This window comes from Podarcis bocagei, assembly GCF_964188305.1.
Source record: "Podarcis bocagei genome assembly, chromosome: 16".
Classification (NCBI taxonomy): domain Eukaryota; kingdom Metazoa; phylum Chordata; class Lepidosauria; order Squamata; family Lacertidae; genus Podarcis; species Podarcis bocagei.
Window position 1 is genome coordinate 28,280,853 of NC_138142.1, and position 13,029 is coordinate 28,293,881.

Genomic DNA, 13,029 nt, shown 5'->3' on the forward strand with positions numbered 1-13,029 from the left:
TCACTTTGTGAGGAGGAGATGGGGATGGAGGTGTCCCCCAAGGGCTCCACAGACATCTGCCTCTTGCCTCAGCTTCTGATGATTGAGGGTCCCCAGAAGCCACACCCAGAGGACACCGAAGAAAGGTCACGTTCAAGCTAGTGGAGTGGGGTGTTTGGAGCTGAAGGCTTCTCCTGCAAGAGCTTCTCTCCCCCCCCCCTTGGCTCCACAAAGGACCACCCCTCCCTAGCCCCAGCCAGGGGGTGGGGTGGAGAAAGAGCTTGCTTACCTCACAGGCTTCCCCACATCATGAGGTCCCGAGTTCAGATCTGGCTCTGCTGTTGGGGGATCCGTCAGCTGACAGCAGGACAAAGAGGGGTCTAAAACAAACGAGTGGGACCAGGCAGCAAGGGGACTATTTTCTTTACACCTCAGAGGCTCCGTCCTTCTGCTTACCTTTCAGAGAGACAAAACCAACCCTTTTGGGCAGAGCAAATGGGAACCCAAGGACAGGAAGGTTCTGTCTCCTAACCCAGACAACCCCAGCTGTCTCTCCGCAGAAAGAACCAGACCGGGCACCCCAGCCCAGGGGCCGATCACGCCCGCACCCTCCTCTTGAGTGGTCTTTCTGTCTGGGGGGAGGAAGGCGAGGGGAAAGCATCTTACGGTAGAACCCTAACCCAGACAACCCCCCCCCTTTCCAGGCCCCTCGCTCACCCCTGCCCAAACACCCCATTCCTTCCCAGTGCCTACGCTACGAGTGCAAGAGGCCGAAGGTTCGCTTGCAGGAGTTTCGCCTTCTTCTCGGCTGGCTGGTGGCGCTGAGTCGCTTCGGGTCAGCTCTGCCTGCCCGAGGTCGCCTTCCAGAAGCAGCTGTCCACAGAAAGAGAAAGTCAATGGAGGGAGAAAAAACAGGGTTAAAAAACCGCAAGATGCCCAAGCCCAGGCTGCGTTAGTCAGCCCCACAGACGGGAGCAAGAATTTGCTGCGGATTTGACAATGGTTCCCTAACTCTCCGGGCGAGACGGACGGACGGATGGAGTTAGTGGCAGCAAAGAGAGAGGCAGAGCCCAAAGAGAGGATCACTCTTGAGGGAAAGCAGAGGGAAGGAAGGCAGGAAGTAAACTTGGGGACGGGGCGATGCGGTAGATATCAGCAAGAATGAGCAATTCCCTCCCACCCCATGCAGAAAGTGGGGAGGAGGAAATCGAAGGCAGAGGCGAAGTCGGGCGGCGGCGGGGATTGGGGTGGGTGTAATTTCACGACGAGACGCGAAAGGTTCTGTAAAAGCCATTTAATGATCGACATTTAAAAAAATAAGGGAAAAAAGCAAACGAGTTGCCACGACAGGAACAAGCTCCATTAACCGATTGTACAAAGGCAACAAACAGAACAGAACAGAACGGTACCCAGGAATACAGCAGAAGCAAAAGGAGGCCTCTCTCCCCGGCTCAGGAGCCCGGCAGAGATCTGGGCGACACGGGGGTCAGAGGTTCGGCAGGCAGCAACACCACGGGGCAAGCAAAGAATTAGCCGGCATAGAGTTCGGAGGTTGGCAAACGCCCGCTGCTCCGGGCACGAGGAGAGTTCAAAAAAGCGGGCACGTTTCTACGAGCAAAACTGTCTTCGGCTCACGGCGGGTTCGAAAGGCGGGGGTTGACGAGGCAGGCGGCGGGTCTTCGAAGCAGGTTTTTTTTTAACAAAAAGGTAACGACCGGATCAAAAAAAAAAAAAAGAGGAAAGAGGGTGAAGGAAGAAAAAGGCGAGAGGGCAGGAAGGACGGAGGGTAGGGGGTAAAAAAAATGCAGCATCACCAACCTTGGAAGGAAGCTGGAGTAAAAAGTCAGCGTGTGATCAGCAAAGGGCCTCACAGACACTGCGGTGGCGATGCCTGCAAAGAGATCTACACAATTCAGGTGCATGCATGCATGTGTGTGTCTGTATATACACAGATGTAATAAGTGTGAATCATATATACACAGAGGTTTGCATCCTACGTACTGTATTTTGCACAGGCAAACAAAGAGACGCGGGGGGGGTGGGCACAATCTCGGACCCCTTGCACACACACACACACACACACACACACACACACACACACACCAGCCGGCCAACCAGCCGGCCAGCTAGCCGAGAGCCCACCTTGCTGGGCTGATCCCACAACCTCCCAAGCTTTCCCTTCCCTCTAACATCTGGAGGGCAACACCTTGCTGAAGCCTGCCTTAAACAGCAGCTGCCGGCCAGGACAGACAATACTGGGCTCGTGTCAACTGTGGCCCCCCAGGGCTTGATCTGGCCCTCAATATCTTCCCCAGGCCCTGCCCCTCATTGAACCCTCCGCAAATTCTTTCATCCCTGGCTAGGTGTCCCTGCATACCCTCGATTGCCGGGAGAAGGCAGGGTGCGGAAATCAAATGCCCACATGCAGGGGAACGCACTGTAATAATAATATAAACTTATTATTTATACCCCGCCCATCTGGCTGGGTTTCCCCAGCACTGTAGAGCTGAAGCTCCGGAGGTGGGGTGTTTCTGAGGCAATCCCTTCTCCTGCCCACGACCCCCTGCTCCCTCCCACCCCGCCGCCACCCCCCATCCCAAGCAACCAAGGACCTCCAGAAACTTACTGCCGGAAAAGGCACACTGTGCTCAGAAGGTCTGCGCATACTGGGCGGCGTATGCGCTGGCGTACCTCTCGTAGTACTCCGCCACGTTGTAGGCGGTTCCTATGCTGTACTGGGAGTATGTGGCGGCGGCAGCAGCAGCGGCTGCGTACCCCGGCTGGCTGTAGGCCGGGTTGTAGGTCTGGTTGGCGGCGGCAGTGGCAGCAGCAGCGGCCGCCGCAGCAGCAGCAGCTGCGTAGGGGTCGGCGTACTGGGCCACGACAGCGGTGGAGGCAGCTGTCCGCCTGCCCACGGGGCTCCTTTCCCTATAGGCGGCAGGGGGAGGGGGCAAGGCCCGGTCGTAGGCGGCCCGGGCCCGGTCGTAGAGCTCGTACGAGTAGCGGTCGCAGTACTCCCTGTCATACCAGGCCCGGGGGCAGTAGGGGGTGTAGGCCGGGGGCGGGGGTGGCAGCCGCCCCCTGGAGAAGTAGTAGCTTGGGGACGGGGGAGGCGGGGTGGGCACCGCCGCTGCCGCCGCCACCCCCTTGGCAGCCCGCAGGGAGCTGTTGCTCTTGGAAAGGGTGACGAAGATTTTCTGGTCCTCCAGAGGGGTGTCATTGAGGTTCAAGATGGCGTCCATGGCCTCCCTCTCCTTGGCCATGTGGACGAAGGCGTAGTTCTTGACGATGTCGCACTCCACCACTTTGCCGAACCTCTCAAAGAGCTGGCGGATCTGGGAGGTGGTGGCCTTGGCAGAGACGTTCCCCACGTAGATTTTTGTGGCGTTTCGGATCTTGGAGGTGGCGTATTCCACCGTCAGGTGGGCCCCGTAGAACTCGCTCTTGTGCAGGGCGCTAATGGCCTGGTGGGCCTCGTCCTCCTTCTCCATGTGCACGAAGGCAAAGTTCTTGAGGATGTCGCACTCGTTCACCTGCCCGTACTGCTCAAAGAGCTTCCTCAGCTCCTCAGCCGTCACCACGGGAGACAGGCCCCCCACAAAGATCTTCACCATGACGGGTGAATTGTGCTGAGGGCAAGAAGGAGGGAAAGGGATCAGAGCAGAAGGGAAAGGCGCTCCCTTGTCCCTCTCTCATACAGAGGCATCCATTTCCCACCCCTCCCAACAGACGTCCAACAGATAAACAACTATTTGACACCTGTAGGCAGCCCTGTTCAGGGAAAATTTTAATGGCTGATGTTTTACTGTATTTTGTTGGAAACTGCCCTGAGTTGCTGGGGCAACCCAGTCAGATGGGTGGCATATAAATACTATCATCATCATCTCCACATCTGCAGATATCTGGTTTTTCCTCCAAGCCTTGCCCAACCTGGTGCCCCCGCCAGATGTTTTAGACTACAACTCCCCTCCAGATGTTCAGCCCAACTGAGCACATCCAGATGGCACCATGCTGGAAGACGCTGGTCAACATTGGCAGCCAGCGGCTCATCAGGGCTTCAGACATTTCTAACCCTACCTGGAGATGCTGGTGGGGATTCAACCTGATGCCTTCTACATGCCAAGCAGGGGCACTGCCCACTGACTTACAGACCCGTTCCAACTTACTGGCTGGGTTATTGAGATCGGTCATTGTTTCTTACCACATTTTGGATTGTTTAGAGAGTTGTTACATCTTGTTTTTCGTCTATTGTTATTTTAACTCTTTGAATTCCTTACATTACTTTTTTTTCTTACTGCTAATTTTATTGTTTTACCTTTTTGTAAATTGCTTTGAAGTGCCTTTTTTAAAAAACAATCAAGTGGTGTATACATTTTATGAAATAAATAAATTGTTCTAGTTGTTCAAAAGATTTATTCAACAGATCTTGGATAAGGATATTGAATGTTGGTAGTTGTAGAGGTTAGATTGTACAGGGGTCAGCAAACTTTTTTAGCAGGGGGCCGGTCCACTGTCCCTCAGACCTTGTGGGGGGCCGGACTATATTGGGGGGGAATGAACAAATTCCTATGCCCCACAAATAACCCAGAGATGCATTTTAAATAAAAGCACACATTCTACTGATGTAAAAACACGCTGATTTCCGGACCGTCCGCAGGCCAAATTTAGAAGGCGATTGGGCCGGATCCAGCCCCCAGGCCTTAGGTTGCCTACCCATGGCACTAGGACCTGGGAGTCCAGGATCTCTGCTCAGCCATCAAACTCACTGGGTGACCTTGGGACCAGTCACTGCCTCTCTCATCCCAACCTACCTCTCAGGGTTGTTGTGAGGATAGGATGGGGAGGAGGAGAATCATGCATGCCAGTTTTAGCTTCTTTGAGCAAATGCAGTACAATAGTAGCAATAATAATAAAAATTTGCATTGTTCTGCTTATCTTTGCTTAACAGATATATTCAACAGCGATTGACTATTTTGATCTTGGTACATGAGATATTTTGCAATGTTCTATATCTGGTTTTTCCAAGAGATCTACCCTAAACTGCTAGGACCACAATCTGGTGGAGAAATACATGGGGTGAGTTCAGTGAGCGTCTCCCCAGGGTGCCCCAATTTCCTCCCCTCGCCCCTGAGAAGCCCACTCTCCCCCACCCGCCCAGCACCCCACAAGGTTTGCAGAGCCGGCGGAACCCAGGCAGACCCCTCCCCACCTTCTGAACAGCAGAGCAGGGATGATGGGGAAAGACCCCGCCCCCAAATGTCACCCTCCAGATGTGCTGCTGGCCTCCAATGCCCTCCAGCCCCAACCGGGGTGCAAAGATGTTGGTGATGGGAGCAGCATCTGGATGGACCACAACGTTCTCCATCCTCGCCTTGCCGCCTGGATGCAAGGCTCCTGCTTCTCCTCGACGGGGTGGGGTAGGTTGTCGCAGTCTCTCGGGTCCTCCTCTGGCGGGGGAGGGCACAAGAAGGCGACCCCCACCCACCCCCACCCGGCACGTGGCTCCATCCCAGCCGCGGACCTGGGGGGTAGGGGCGGGAAAGGCAGTTTGGGGAACCGTGCATGGCGTGGGTTTTTGCACTGGGGGGGAGGGACTCTGGTGCGCCCCCTCCACCTCCACCCCCACCCCCGCCTCACTTACCTGCCGGTCTCCGGGATGCTCTGCAAGGCCAGATGGCCTCCCCGCCGGGCTGGGATGCAGCGGCCTAGGAGGACTGCGCCATGTTGGGCTGCTGCTCCATCACGTGGCTGGTGTGGGTGGGGGGGACACACACAGACACAGAACGAGCGATCCGCTCCCGAAGCTATTCGTTGGGGAGGGGGCGCGGCTGCTCCTCCCTAAGGCAGGCTTTGCTCGTGGGAACGCGCCCAGGCTTTGCACGAAGGTCGCACCAAGGTCCTGCAAACGATAAGGCGAGGCTGCTCTCTGCTGAGCGGGGGCGAGGCAGTGATGCATAGTGGTTAGAGTGCTGACCTACTAGGACCTGGCAGACGCGGGTTCAAATCCCCACTCAGCCCTGGGTGCGACTTCGGGGGGCCGGTCACTGCTTCTCCGCTTAACCTACCTCACAGGGTTGTTGTGGGGTAAATTAAATGAGGAGGGGGAAGAACCCTGGGCACCACACCCGGAGCTCCTTGGAGGAAAAAGGGTGGTGCTAGAAATGAGATTAATAAGGTGCCTTTCCTCCCTGAATATGGCATTCCTCACCCTGCTTCTCCCACTGTTGTTGTGACCTAGACTCCTTAAGTGCATTCAGACGTTTAATGCCACCTTTGATTTGATGGCTAGCTTTTGCTCTGAAGGCCGCTCAGGCAAAGACCACCACACAGGACCCTTTTGTGCAAGCGAGGGGTGTGAGCGGGAGTCAGGCCCTGGGGTAGACTACTGTGGTGCATTGTTTGCAGGACTCCCCTTGAAGGTGGCCCCAAAATCACAGCTAGGACAGGCTACAGCTTCCAGGGTACTAACTGGGTCCAGTTGCTTGGCGTATGTCTCAATGCCTGCTCCTCAGAACCTAAGAAGAGCCTGTGGGATCAGGCCCATGGCCTGCCCAGGCCAGCATCCTGTTCTCACAGCAGCCAACCAGATGCCCATTTTGTGAAACTTTCTCTCCCCTACAACTGGTATTTATCGGAATTCCAAGTAAGGAAAAATAATAGCAGAACATTTACATTGCTGAAATATATTCTTTATTTATTTAAAAACCCTTCTCCCGCTTTTCACCCTGAATGAAGGCCTCAGGGCAGCTTACAGCAATAAAATATGCAATATTAAAACATTAAATTAAAACATAAATCGAGCCTCCAATATCTATAACCTTGAGCATTTAATATAAATAATAATTGGTTTTTTTAATAAATAAATATTTATATATAAAATAAGAGAAAGGAAAGAAAGCAAGGAACATTCAGGGTGCAAAGGCTTCCTGAAACAGAACAGCTTTGACCAGGTGCCAGAAACTCTGAAGGGACAGTGCCTGTCTAACTTCTTGCGGAAGGGAGTTCCTCACAGTTGGGCCCACGGCATTTATTTGTTTATTTGTGACATGGGTGGCGCTGTGGGTTAAACCACAAGGCCTAGGACTTGCCGATCAGAAGGTCGGCGGTTCGAATCCCCACTATGGGGTGAGCTCCTGTTGCTCGGTCCCTGCTCCTGCCAACCTAGCAGTTTGAAAGCACGTCAAAGTGCAAGTAGATAAATAGGTACCACTCTGGCGGGAAGGTAAACGGCGTTTCCGTGTGCTGCTCTGGTTCACCAGAAGAGGCTTAGTCATGGTAGCCACATGAACCAGAAGTTGTACGCCGGCTCCCTCGGCCAGTAAAGCAAGATGAGCGCCACAACCCCAGAGTCGTTCACAACTGGACCTAACGGTCAGGGGTCCCTTTACCTTTTTTATATGTGTGCCACATGTGGGAGGAAAGCAGGGGGGATTAAAAGGTAGCAAATAAATAAGCAATTGGCCAGCTGACGGAACCCTCTCCCGATGTCACCCACGCGACTGGCCAATGGGGCTGGCGCATCTGTGACATCACAGACCAGGGCCCGCTTGGCCCCAGGGACTCCGCCACCATTTGTATTCACCATGCACAGCCTGCTGTGGGTGTTGTGGCTCTGCCAGGGAAGCTCTGCCGTACGCCGTGCTGCGGTGGAAGAGCAGAAGGAAGCCGTCTCCTCCCAACCCGCTTGGGACAGCTTGGCATTCGGCTCCATCGTGGTTCTGGTGCTGGCCCTGGGAGCAAAATGGCTGCACACGAAGCCCAAGGCAGAAGATGCAGGGGTAAGAAAGGGAAGGGAGTTGGGGAGGGGGGTTCCAGTAGACAAACCGAAGGAGATTAGAAGAGCCAAAGGGGGCCTATCCTGCCCTCACAGTGACCAGCCAGGTGCTCCAAAGGGAAATCCGCAAGCAGGATCTGAGCACAAAAGCAACTCTCCAGTCATCGCTCCCCATCAGCTGGTATTCAGAGGTAGACTGTCCCTGAGCGTGGAGGTTCTGTTATCACAATAGATTTCCACAAGGAGAGGCCTGTAGCTGGGTCAGGTCATAGGGGGGCCCATCTAATCCAGTGTCCTGGGATGCCGCCAGCAAGCAGGACCTGGGTGCAACAGCAATGCTCTCTTCCCCACTTGGGATTCTGAGCAACTGTTATTCAGAGGCGCACTGGAAGAGATTGTCCACTTGGGAAGCTATCTCATCTAGGAGAAGGAAAACTCAGGTCCTAAACCTCTGCTAGGAGAAGGAACAGGCTAACGCCTCGGCCCAGTATACCTGAAGGAGCGTCTCCACTCCCATCATTCAGCCTGAGGTCCAGCTCCGAGGGCCTTTACTGCGAGAAGCGAAGTTACAGGGAAACAGGCAGAGGGCCTTCTCGGTAGTGGCACCTGCCCTGTGGAACGCCCTCCCATCAGATGTCAAAGAAATAAACAACTTTCTGACGTTTCGAAGACATCTGAAGGCAGCCCTGTTTAGGGAAGTTTTTAATGTTGTAATGTATTTTTTATCTTTTGTTGGAAGCTGCCCAGAGTGGCTGAGGATACCCAACCAGATGGGTGGGGTATAAATAACAAAATTATTATTATTATTGTTATTATTGTTATTATTATTATTATCAAACCCTATACAAATCTGGAGTGGAGTCCCTAAGACAGTTGGATGGTGCCTTGGAATCCTCCTTCGACGACTCCTGCAGCCTAGTTGGTGCTAAAAGTATTGCTCTGGTTTCCTTTTGACCTCATCAGCACTTTGGCAAACCATTGCTCTGGCTGCTAGGGGGGGGCACCCTTGGCCTGCTTTATCTCAAGCATCTTCCTATAATGTCCACAGCCCCTCGCTCTGCCTGACCAACATCCTCCTCCTCCTCCTTCTCTCTCCTCTGCAGGAAGAAGCCCAGCTGGCCCACGAACAGGATCTGGAGCGGCACCTCTTGCACGCCTTCTTCCAGATGGAGATGGAGCTCGTGAAGCTGGTGACGCTCGTGCGGAACCACAAGGCCGCCCTCACCCTGCGCCACCGCGGCTGCCGGGCACCCGAGTGCCAGATGGCCAGGGAAAGCGCCAAGGCCTTCAACTTGGTGGTGTTTGACATCGAAGAGGAGGACTGAGCCTGGGGACTGGGGAGGGTTTGGAAAGCAATACTCAAAATACTAATAATAAATCTATGGCAGAGGAGGCCGCAGGGCACCTTCATGGGGGCAGAAATTGCGCCGGTTCTGCAGCCAAAGGAATTGGGAAATGCAGGCAGAAGTGCCACAGGGAAGGCACAGGGAAGAGGGAGAAGTCGGGGTGGGGGAATAATGCTGGAGAGCAGGGCTGGGCGATATATATCAATATATTATCCCAAACTGAATTGAAGTCCATATCATAATTTTTGACCTGGCAATATATTGCAAATCATGGTGCGGACACACACACACACACACACACACACACACACGCTAGGCATGCTAGGCAAAAATCACAATGTGGGAGGAAACATTAAGCCAGCCTATGCTTCTCTTGATTCCTGTAGCCCCTGATTCCTGCAGCGAATCAGAAGAGCAAAAATCTCCATGCAGGAAAAACCGTGAAGCCAAGCAACGCATCTCTATAGCTCCATCCTCATTTCAGACATTGTGATATATCACTATATCTCAATGTTTAGTTGGTGAGCCATCGCAATCTTGAAAACCAGATATCGCCCAGCCCTACAGGAGTGGGGCATTGATAGCAGTATGATTGCATTTTAAGCAGTGGTTCAGTTCTAAGGGTTCTGCATGTACACAAACATTGTGTGTACCCAGACCATTGCACCTTTGTGTGTACCCTCCCCCTGTGGCTAGCTGCCAAGTGGACTTTGCCTGTCCCACCCAAGCCAAATTACCTGTTGGAGAAGGAGACAGCTTGTGAATTTTGGTTGGAGAGTAGACCTTACTTTTTGCAATTCTACACAGAGAGATGCTTGCAGAGTAAGCGGATAATAAAGTAGTTTATTATATGTACATAACTTGGATAGGTTTCTCGTTGTAAGCTAACTTAACTGATTTAGAGAAGGCAAAGGCAACCATACTTGCTCCTTCGTTGTCAGAGGATAGATCCAATGTTACCTCTCATCACTGTGTGTGTGTGTGTGTTTGCTATAACTCTTTGATTTCCTTGCCTGAATTCAATCCTTTGAAGCTGCTATTTGCATGGGGAGGAAAGATCACATTCAGCACCAACGAGGGCTGTCCCCATCATGCCAAATAGCACTTTCAGAAGCTTATTGCAATTCTGATAATTATCAGCTTCCTCCCCCACTACACAGCTGATGCTATTTGCATTTTTTAAAAAGAATGAAACCAATCCTGCATATTCAAATAATTGGGGCCCCGAGATGGTGCAAACCACCACCTGGTTGTTATCCCCAAGCCCCAGAAGTGGCCACTTAGTACATTGCTCCCCTCCCCGCCTCCAAAATAGAGGGCAAGATATCATTTATTTATTTCTTCCATTCACATCCTTCCCTTCCTCTTGAAGGAGCCTGGTGGGGTAGCAATTTGCGTATCATTTCCATATGCTAATTATCCAGTTCAGAAACCATTGGCTATGTTTCAAATAAGAGATAAAATGCATCTCACCATTGTGGGTGTGCCTGCTCAGTCTGCTGCTTCTGCCCTTGCTCTGCTCCCCTTGGATGCCCCCCCCCCACAACCCCTCCAGATAGAGAGGACTGTCCTCTGACAGCCTCTCAAGGAGACAAGGCCACCCATCAAAGAGGACATCTGTCCCTGCTGGGCCTCTTGGCTCAGCTCTCCCTGCCAGGAGAGGGCAAGAGGCCACCTCACCTGCCCAGGGGTTTGTGATGTCACTGCTGCTGGTGGCTCAGTGCCATGGTAAGGCTCAGAGGAAGGCAGGAAATGGCCATGGATGTTGTCCTGGGTGGGTGGATCTGCTGCTTGCTAGGGTGGCTGGCCCCCGTCGGGGCCCTAAGCAACCAGGACAACAGCCTCTCGGAGGACCAGGAGAACTACCAGGTCCACGGTCAGATTCTGCTGTGGCTCCTCAGCCTGGCATGTTTCTACAGCCTGGTCTGGCTCCTGGGAGGTTTCTCCATGGAGCAGTGCCCAGTGGCTCAGCGGGACACGGAGGTGAGTGCCTGGGGGCGGCAGAGAACTGGTGCCAAACCCACCCTCTGGCATGTGGGGCGAAGGGCAGAAGCCTGCATAGGGTGGCCAGACCTCCAGGGTTCTCCAGGTTTTCCTGGCCCCTCCAAGTAGCAGGAGGAGGGCTTGAATTTCCAGGTGGGTGTGAGTGTCGTCTTCTTCTTCTTCTTCTTCTTCTTCTTCTTCTTCTTCTTCTTCTTCCTGTACATGCAGCTTGCAAGCTTCAGCCAGGAAGGAGCCGGCTGCAAATTATTGCACAGACATTTTGACTTCTCCTCTCCCAATTAACCTCCATCTCCAGGGCTTAGTGGTGGGAAACAGAAGGGAGAGGAAGAACCACCAAGGCTGAGAAGGGTCATTAGGGAATTCAGTGTTTCAGGTCTTTGGGGCCTGTGTTAGGGTTTTAAACACTATTGCAAGCACCTTTGGTTAAGCCCGGAAATGAACCGGCAGCAAATGCCAGAGGTGGGTGGGAGAAAACACGCAAGGAAAGGGCAGCCTACCTGGTTGTGGCTCCCCAGACCCCTCCAAGGGAATATGGCCTTCCCCAGCCCCTGTCTTAACAACTGCTCACGGCTGCCTTTTTCTGACCAGGTCACGAACTGCCGCATGCCCCCACCGCACACGCCTTGTGGGCCCCGGCGCGGCTGCTCTGTCCGGTCTGGCCTGAAGTCGCTGGGGTACATGGAGCAGGAGCTGGTGAGCTTGATGTACAGGCTGCGCAAGCTCAAGATGGCCCTGGCCACGGGCTGGCTCACCGCGAACAGGCAGAGGAGCAGCACCCAGGCCGACCTTCCCGACGACTTTGTGATCTACGCAGTCCAGGACGAGACATAGGCAGTGCCCCAGACGGAGCAGAGGAACCCGGGAGGATGCGGCGGGATGAGAAATAAACAGTGAATTCTGCACGATGATCTTGTTGGTGCTTTGCCATGTACTTAAGCCAGCAAAACAAGTTTGCCTTCCAGGTAGAAAAACTGGAGTCCTCCCTCTTGGCCATAACAGACTCCAGGCTTCTTTTCAGTGGAAGAAAAATCAAGCCTTTGCACTGAGATTAGGGTAGAGGTTTGCTCATCCACACTTATGTTCGTCCTGTGCTTTTCTGCAGAAAACCTGATTGACACTTGTTACAATTCAGCGGACGCGGGTGGCTCTGTGGGTTAAACCACAGAGCCTAGGGCTTGCCGATCAGAAGGTCGGTGGTTTGAATCCCTGCGAGCTCTTGTTGCTCGGTCTCTGCTCTTGCCAGCCTAGCAGTTCAAAAGCACGAAGTGCAAGTAGATAAATAGGTACAGCTCCAGCGGGAAGGAGCATTTTCGTGCGCTGCTTTGGTTCGCCAGAAGCGGCTTAGTCATGCTGGCCACATGACCCGGAAGCTGTACGCTGGCTCCCTTGGCCAATAAAGCGAGATGAGCGCCGCAACCCCAGAGTCGTCCACAACTGGACCTAATGGTCAGGGGCCCCTTTACCTTTACAATTACAATTCAGAGCCAAATCATGGGTTTTTCTGGGGAAAGCAGCAGGGCCAATGAAAAACCTCTTGGACCCGTGTTTATAAAGCACAGGAAATGGATGAGCCCTAAGAGAAGACAACTGTGTTGGAGAAAACCCCGCTCCTTGAGTTGGTCAATAGGGTGTTCTCTGCTATTGTAGGGATGACAAAGCTGTTGCAAGCTTCATACTCTCCAACATTCTTGGGACCAAATTTGGGGTGCTCCTTTTTTGGTCCTGAGCAAAAGACAAACGAGAGCAAAAGATGAGCTGCTTTTGTTCCGGTGCTCGGGCACCACCCTGCTGATTCGTGCCAGAGAGCCAGACTGAAAATGAAGCATCTTGTGGTCTGGCACTCTGGTGTGACCCAGCAGAGCATCTTTTGGTTTCAAGGCATTCCTGGATCCAATGCAAAAAAGCATGTGAGTTGTAAGCTGAGCT

At 53.2% G+C, this 13,029-nt stretch overlaps 3 protein-coding genes across 9 annotated transcripts; 2 read left to right on the top strand and 1 right to left on the bottom strand.

Moving 5' to 3' along the window:
- Positions 1 to 222: 222 nt before the first annotated feature.
- On the bottom strand, positions 223 to 10,618 carry LOC308575490 (uncharacterized protein). 6 transcript variants are annotated; one of them, XR_014002853.1, is made up of 4 exons: positions 10,573 to 10,618; positions 2,606 to 3,608; positions 1,798 to 1,882; positions 223 to 852 (listed from the first exon to the last, which is right to left on the bottom strand). XR_014002853.1 is itself a non-coding variant. In XM_081174239.1 (3 exons), the coding sequence occupies exons 1-3, from the start codon at positions 10,573 to 10,575 to the stop codon at positions 1,834 to 1,836; spliced, it is 978 nt and encodes a 325-aa protein (XP_081030365.1). In that variant the 5' UTR covers positions 10,576 to 10,618; the 3' UTR covers positions 1,259 to 1,833. The 6 variants fall into 6 exon arrangements, 5 of the variants coding, with proteins under 5 accessions (XP_081030365.1, XP_081030362.1, XP_081030364.1 ...); XM_081174239.1 differs by lacking the exon at positions 223 to 852 and having other exon boundaries at positions 1,259 to 1,870; positions 2,671 to 3,608; XM_081174236.1 differs by lacking the exon at positions 223 to 852 and having other exon boundaries at positions 1,259 to 1,882; positions 2,671 to 3,608.
- LOC308575519 (uncharacterized protein) lies at positions 5,185 to 9,157 on the top strand. Of its 2 annotated transcripts, none has more exons than XM_081174290.1 (2): positions 5,185 to 5,396; positions 8,857 to 9,157. In XM_081174290.1, exons 1-2 carry the CDS (start codon positions 5,250 to 5,252, stop codon positions 9,076 to 9,078), a joined length of 369 nt encoding a protein of 122 aa, XP_081030416.1. In that variant the 5' UTR covers positions 5,185 to 5,249; the 3' UTR covers positions 9,079 to 9,157. The 2 variants fall into 2 exon arrangements, with proteins under 2 accessions (XP_081030416.1, XP_081030415.1); XM_081174289.1 differs by lacking the exon at positions 5,185 to 5,396 and adding an exon at positions 7,271 to 7,757.
- Positions 10,619 to 10,809: 191 nt separating the features above from the next.
- On the top strand, positions 10,810 to 12,008 carry LOC308575520 (uncharacterized protein). The gene is made up of 2 exons (XM_081174291.1): positions 10,810 to 11,082; positions 11,692 to 12,008. Exons 1-2 carry the CDS (start codon positions 10,825 to 10,827, stop codon positions 11,932 to 11,934), a joined length of 501 nt encoding a protein of 166 aa, XP_081030417.1. The 5' UTR covers positions 10,810 to 10,824; the 3' UTR covers positions 11,935 to 12,008.
- The last annotated feature ends 1,021 nt before the right edge of the window (positions 12,009 to 13,029 follow it).

What these genes read in the sequence shown, in the direction of transcription:
- LOC308575519 (XM_081174289.1), top strand. Translation starts at nt 7,464, where the DNA reads ATGTCACCCACGCGACTGGCCAATGGGGCTGGCGCATCTGTGACATCA. An exon ending in CCAAGGCAGAAGATGCAGGG is followed by an intron (nt 7,758 to 8,856) that starts GTAAGAAAGGGA and finishes TCTCCTCTGCAG; the next exon opens with GAAGAAGCCCAGCTGGCCCA.
- LOC308575490 (XM_081174236.1), bottom strand. An exon ending in GTGGCGGAGTACTACGAGAG is followed by an intron (nt 1,883 to 2,670) that starts GTACGCCAGCGC and finishes TGAATTGTGTAG; the next exon opens with ATCTCTTTGCAGGCATCGCC.
- LOC308575520 (XM_081174291.1), top strand. Translation starts at nt 10,825, where the DNA reads ATGGTAAGGCTCAGAGGAAGGCAGGAAATGGCCATGGATGTTGTCCTG. An exon ending in TGGCTCAGCGGGACACGGAG is followed by an intron (nt 11,083 to 11,691) that starts GTGAGTGCCTGG and finishes TTTTCTGACCAG; the next exon opens with GTCACGAACTGCCGCATGCC.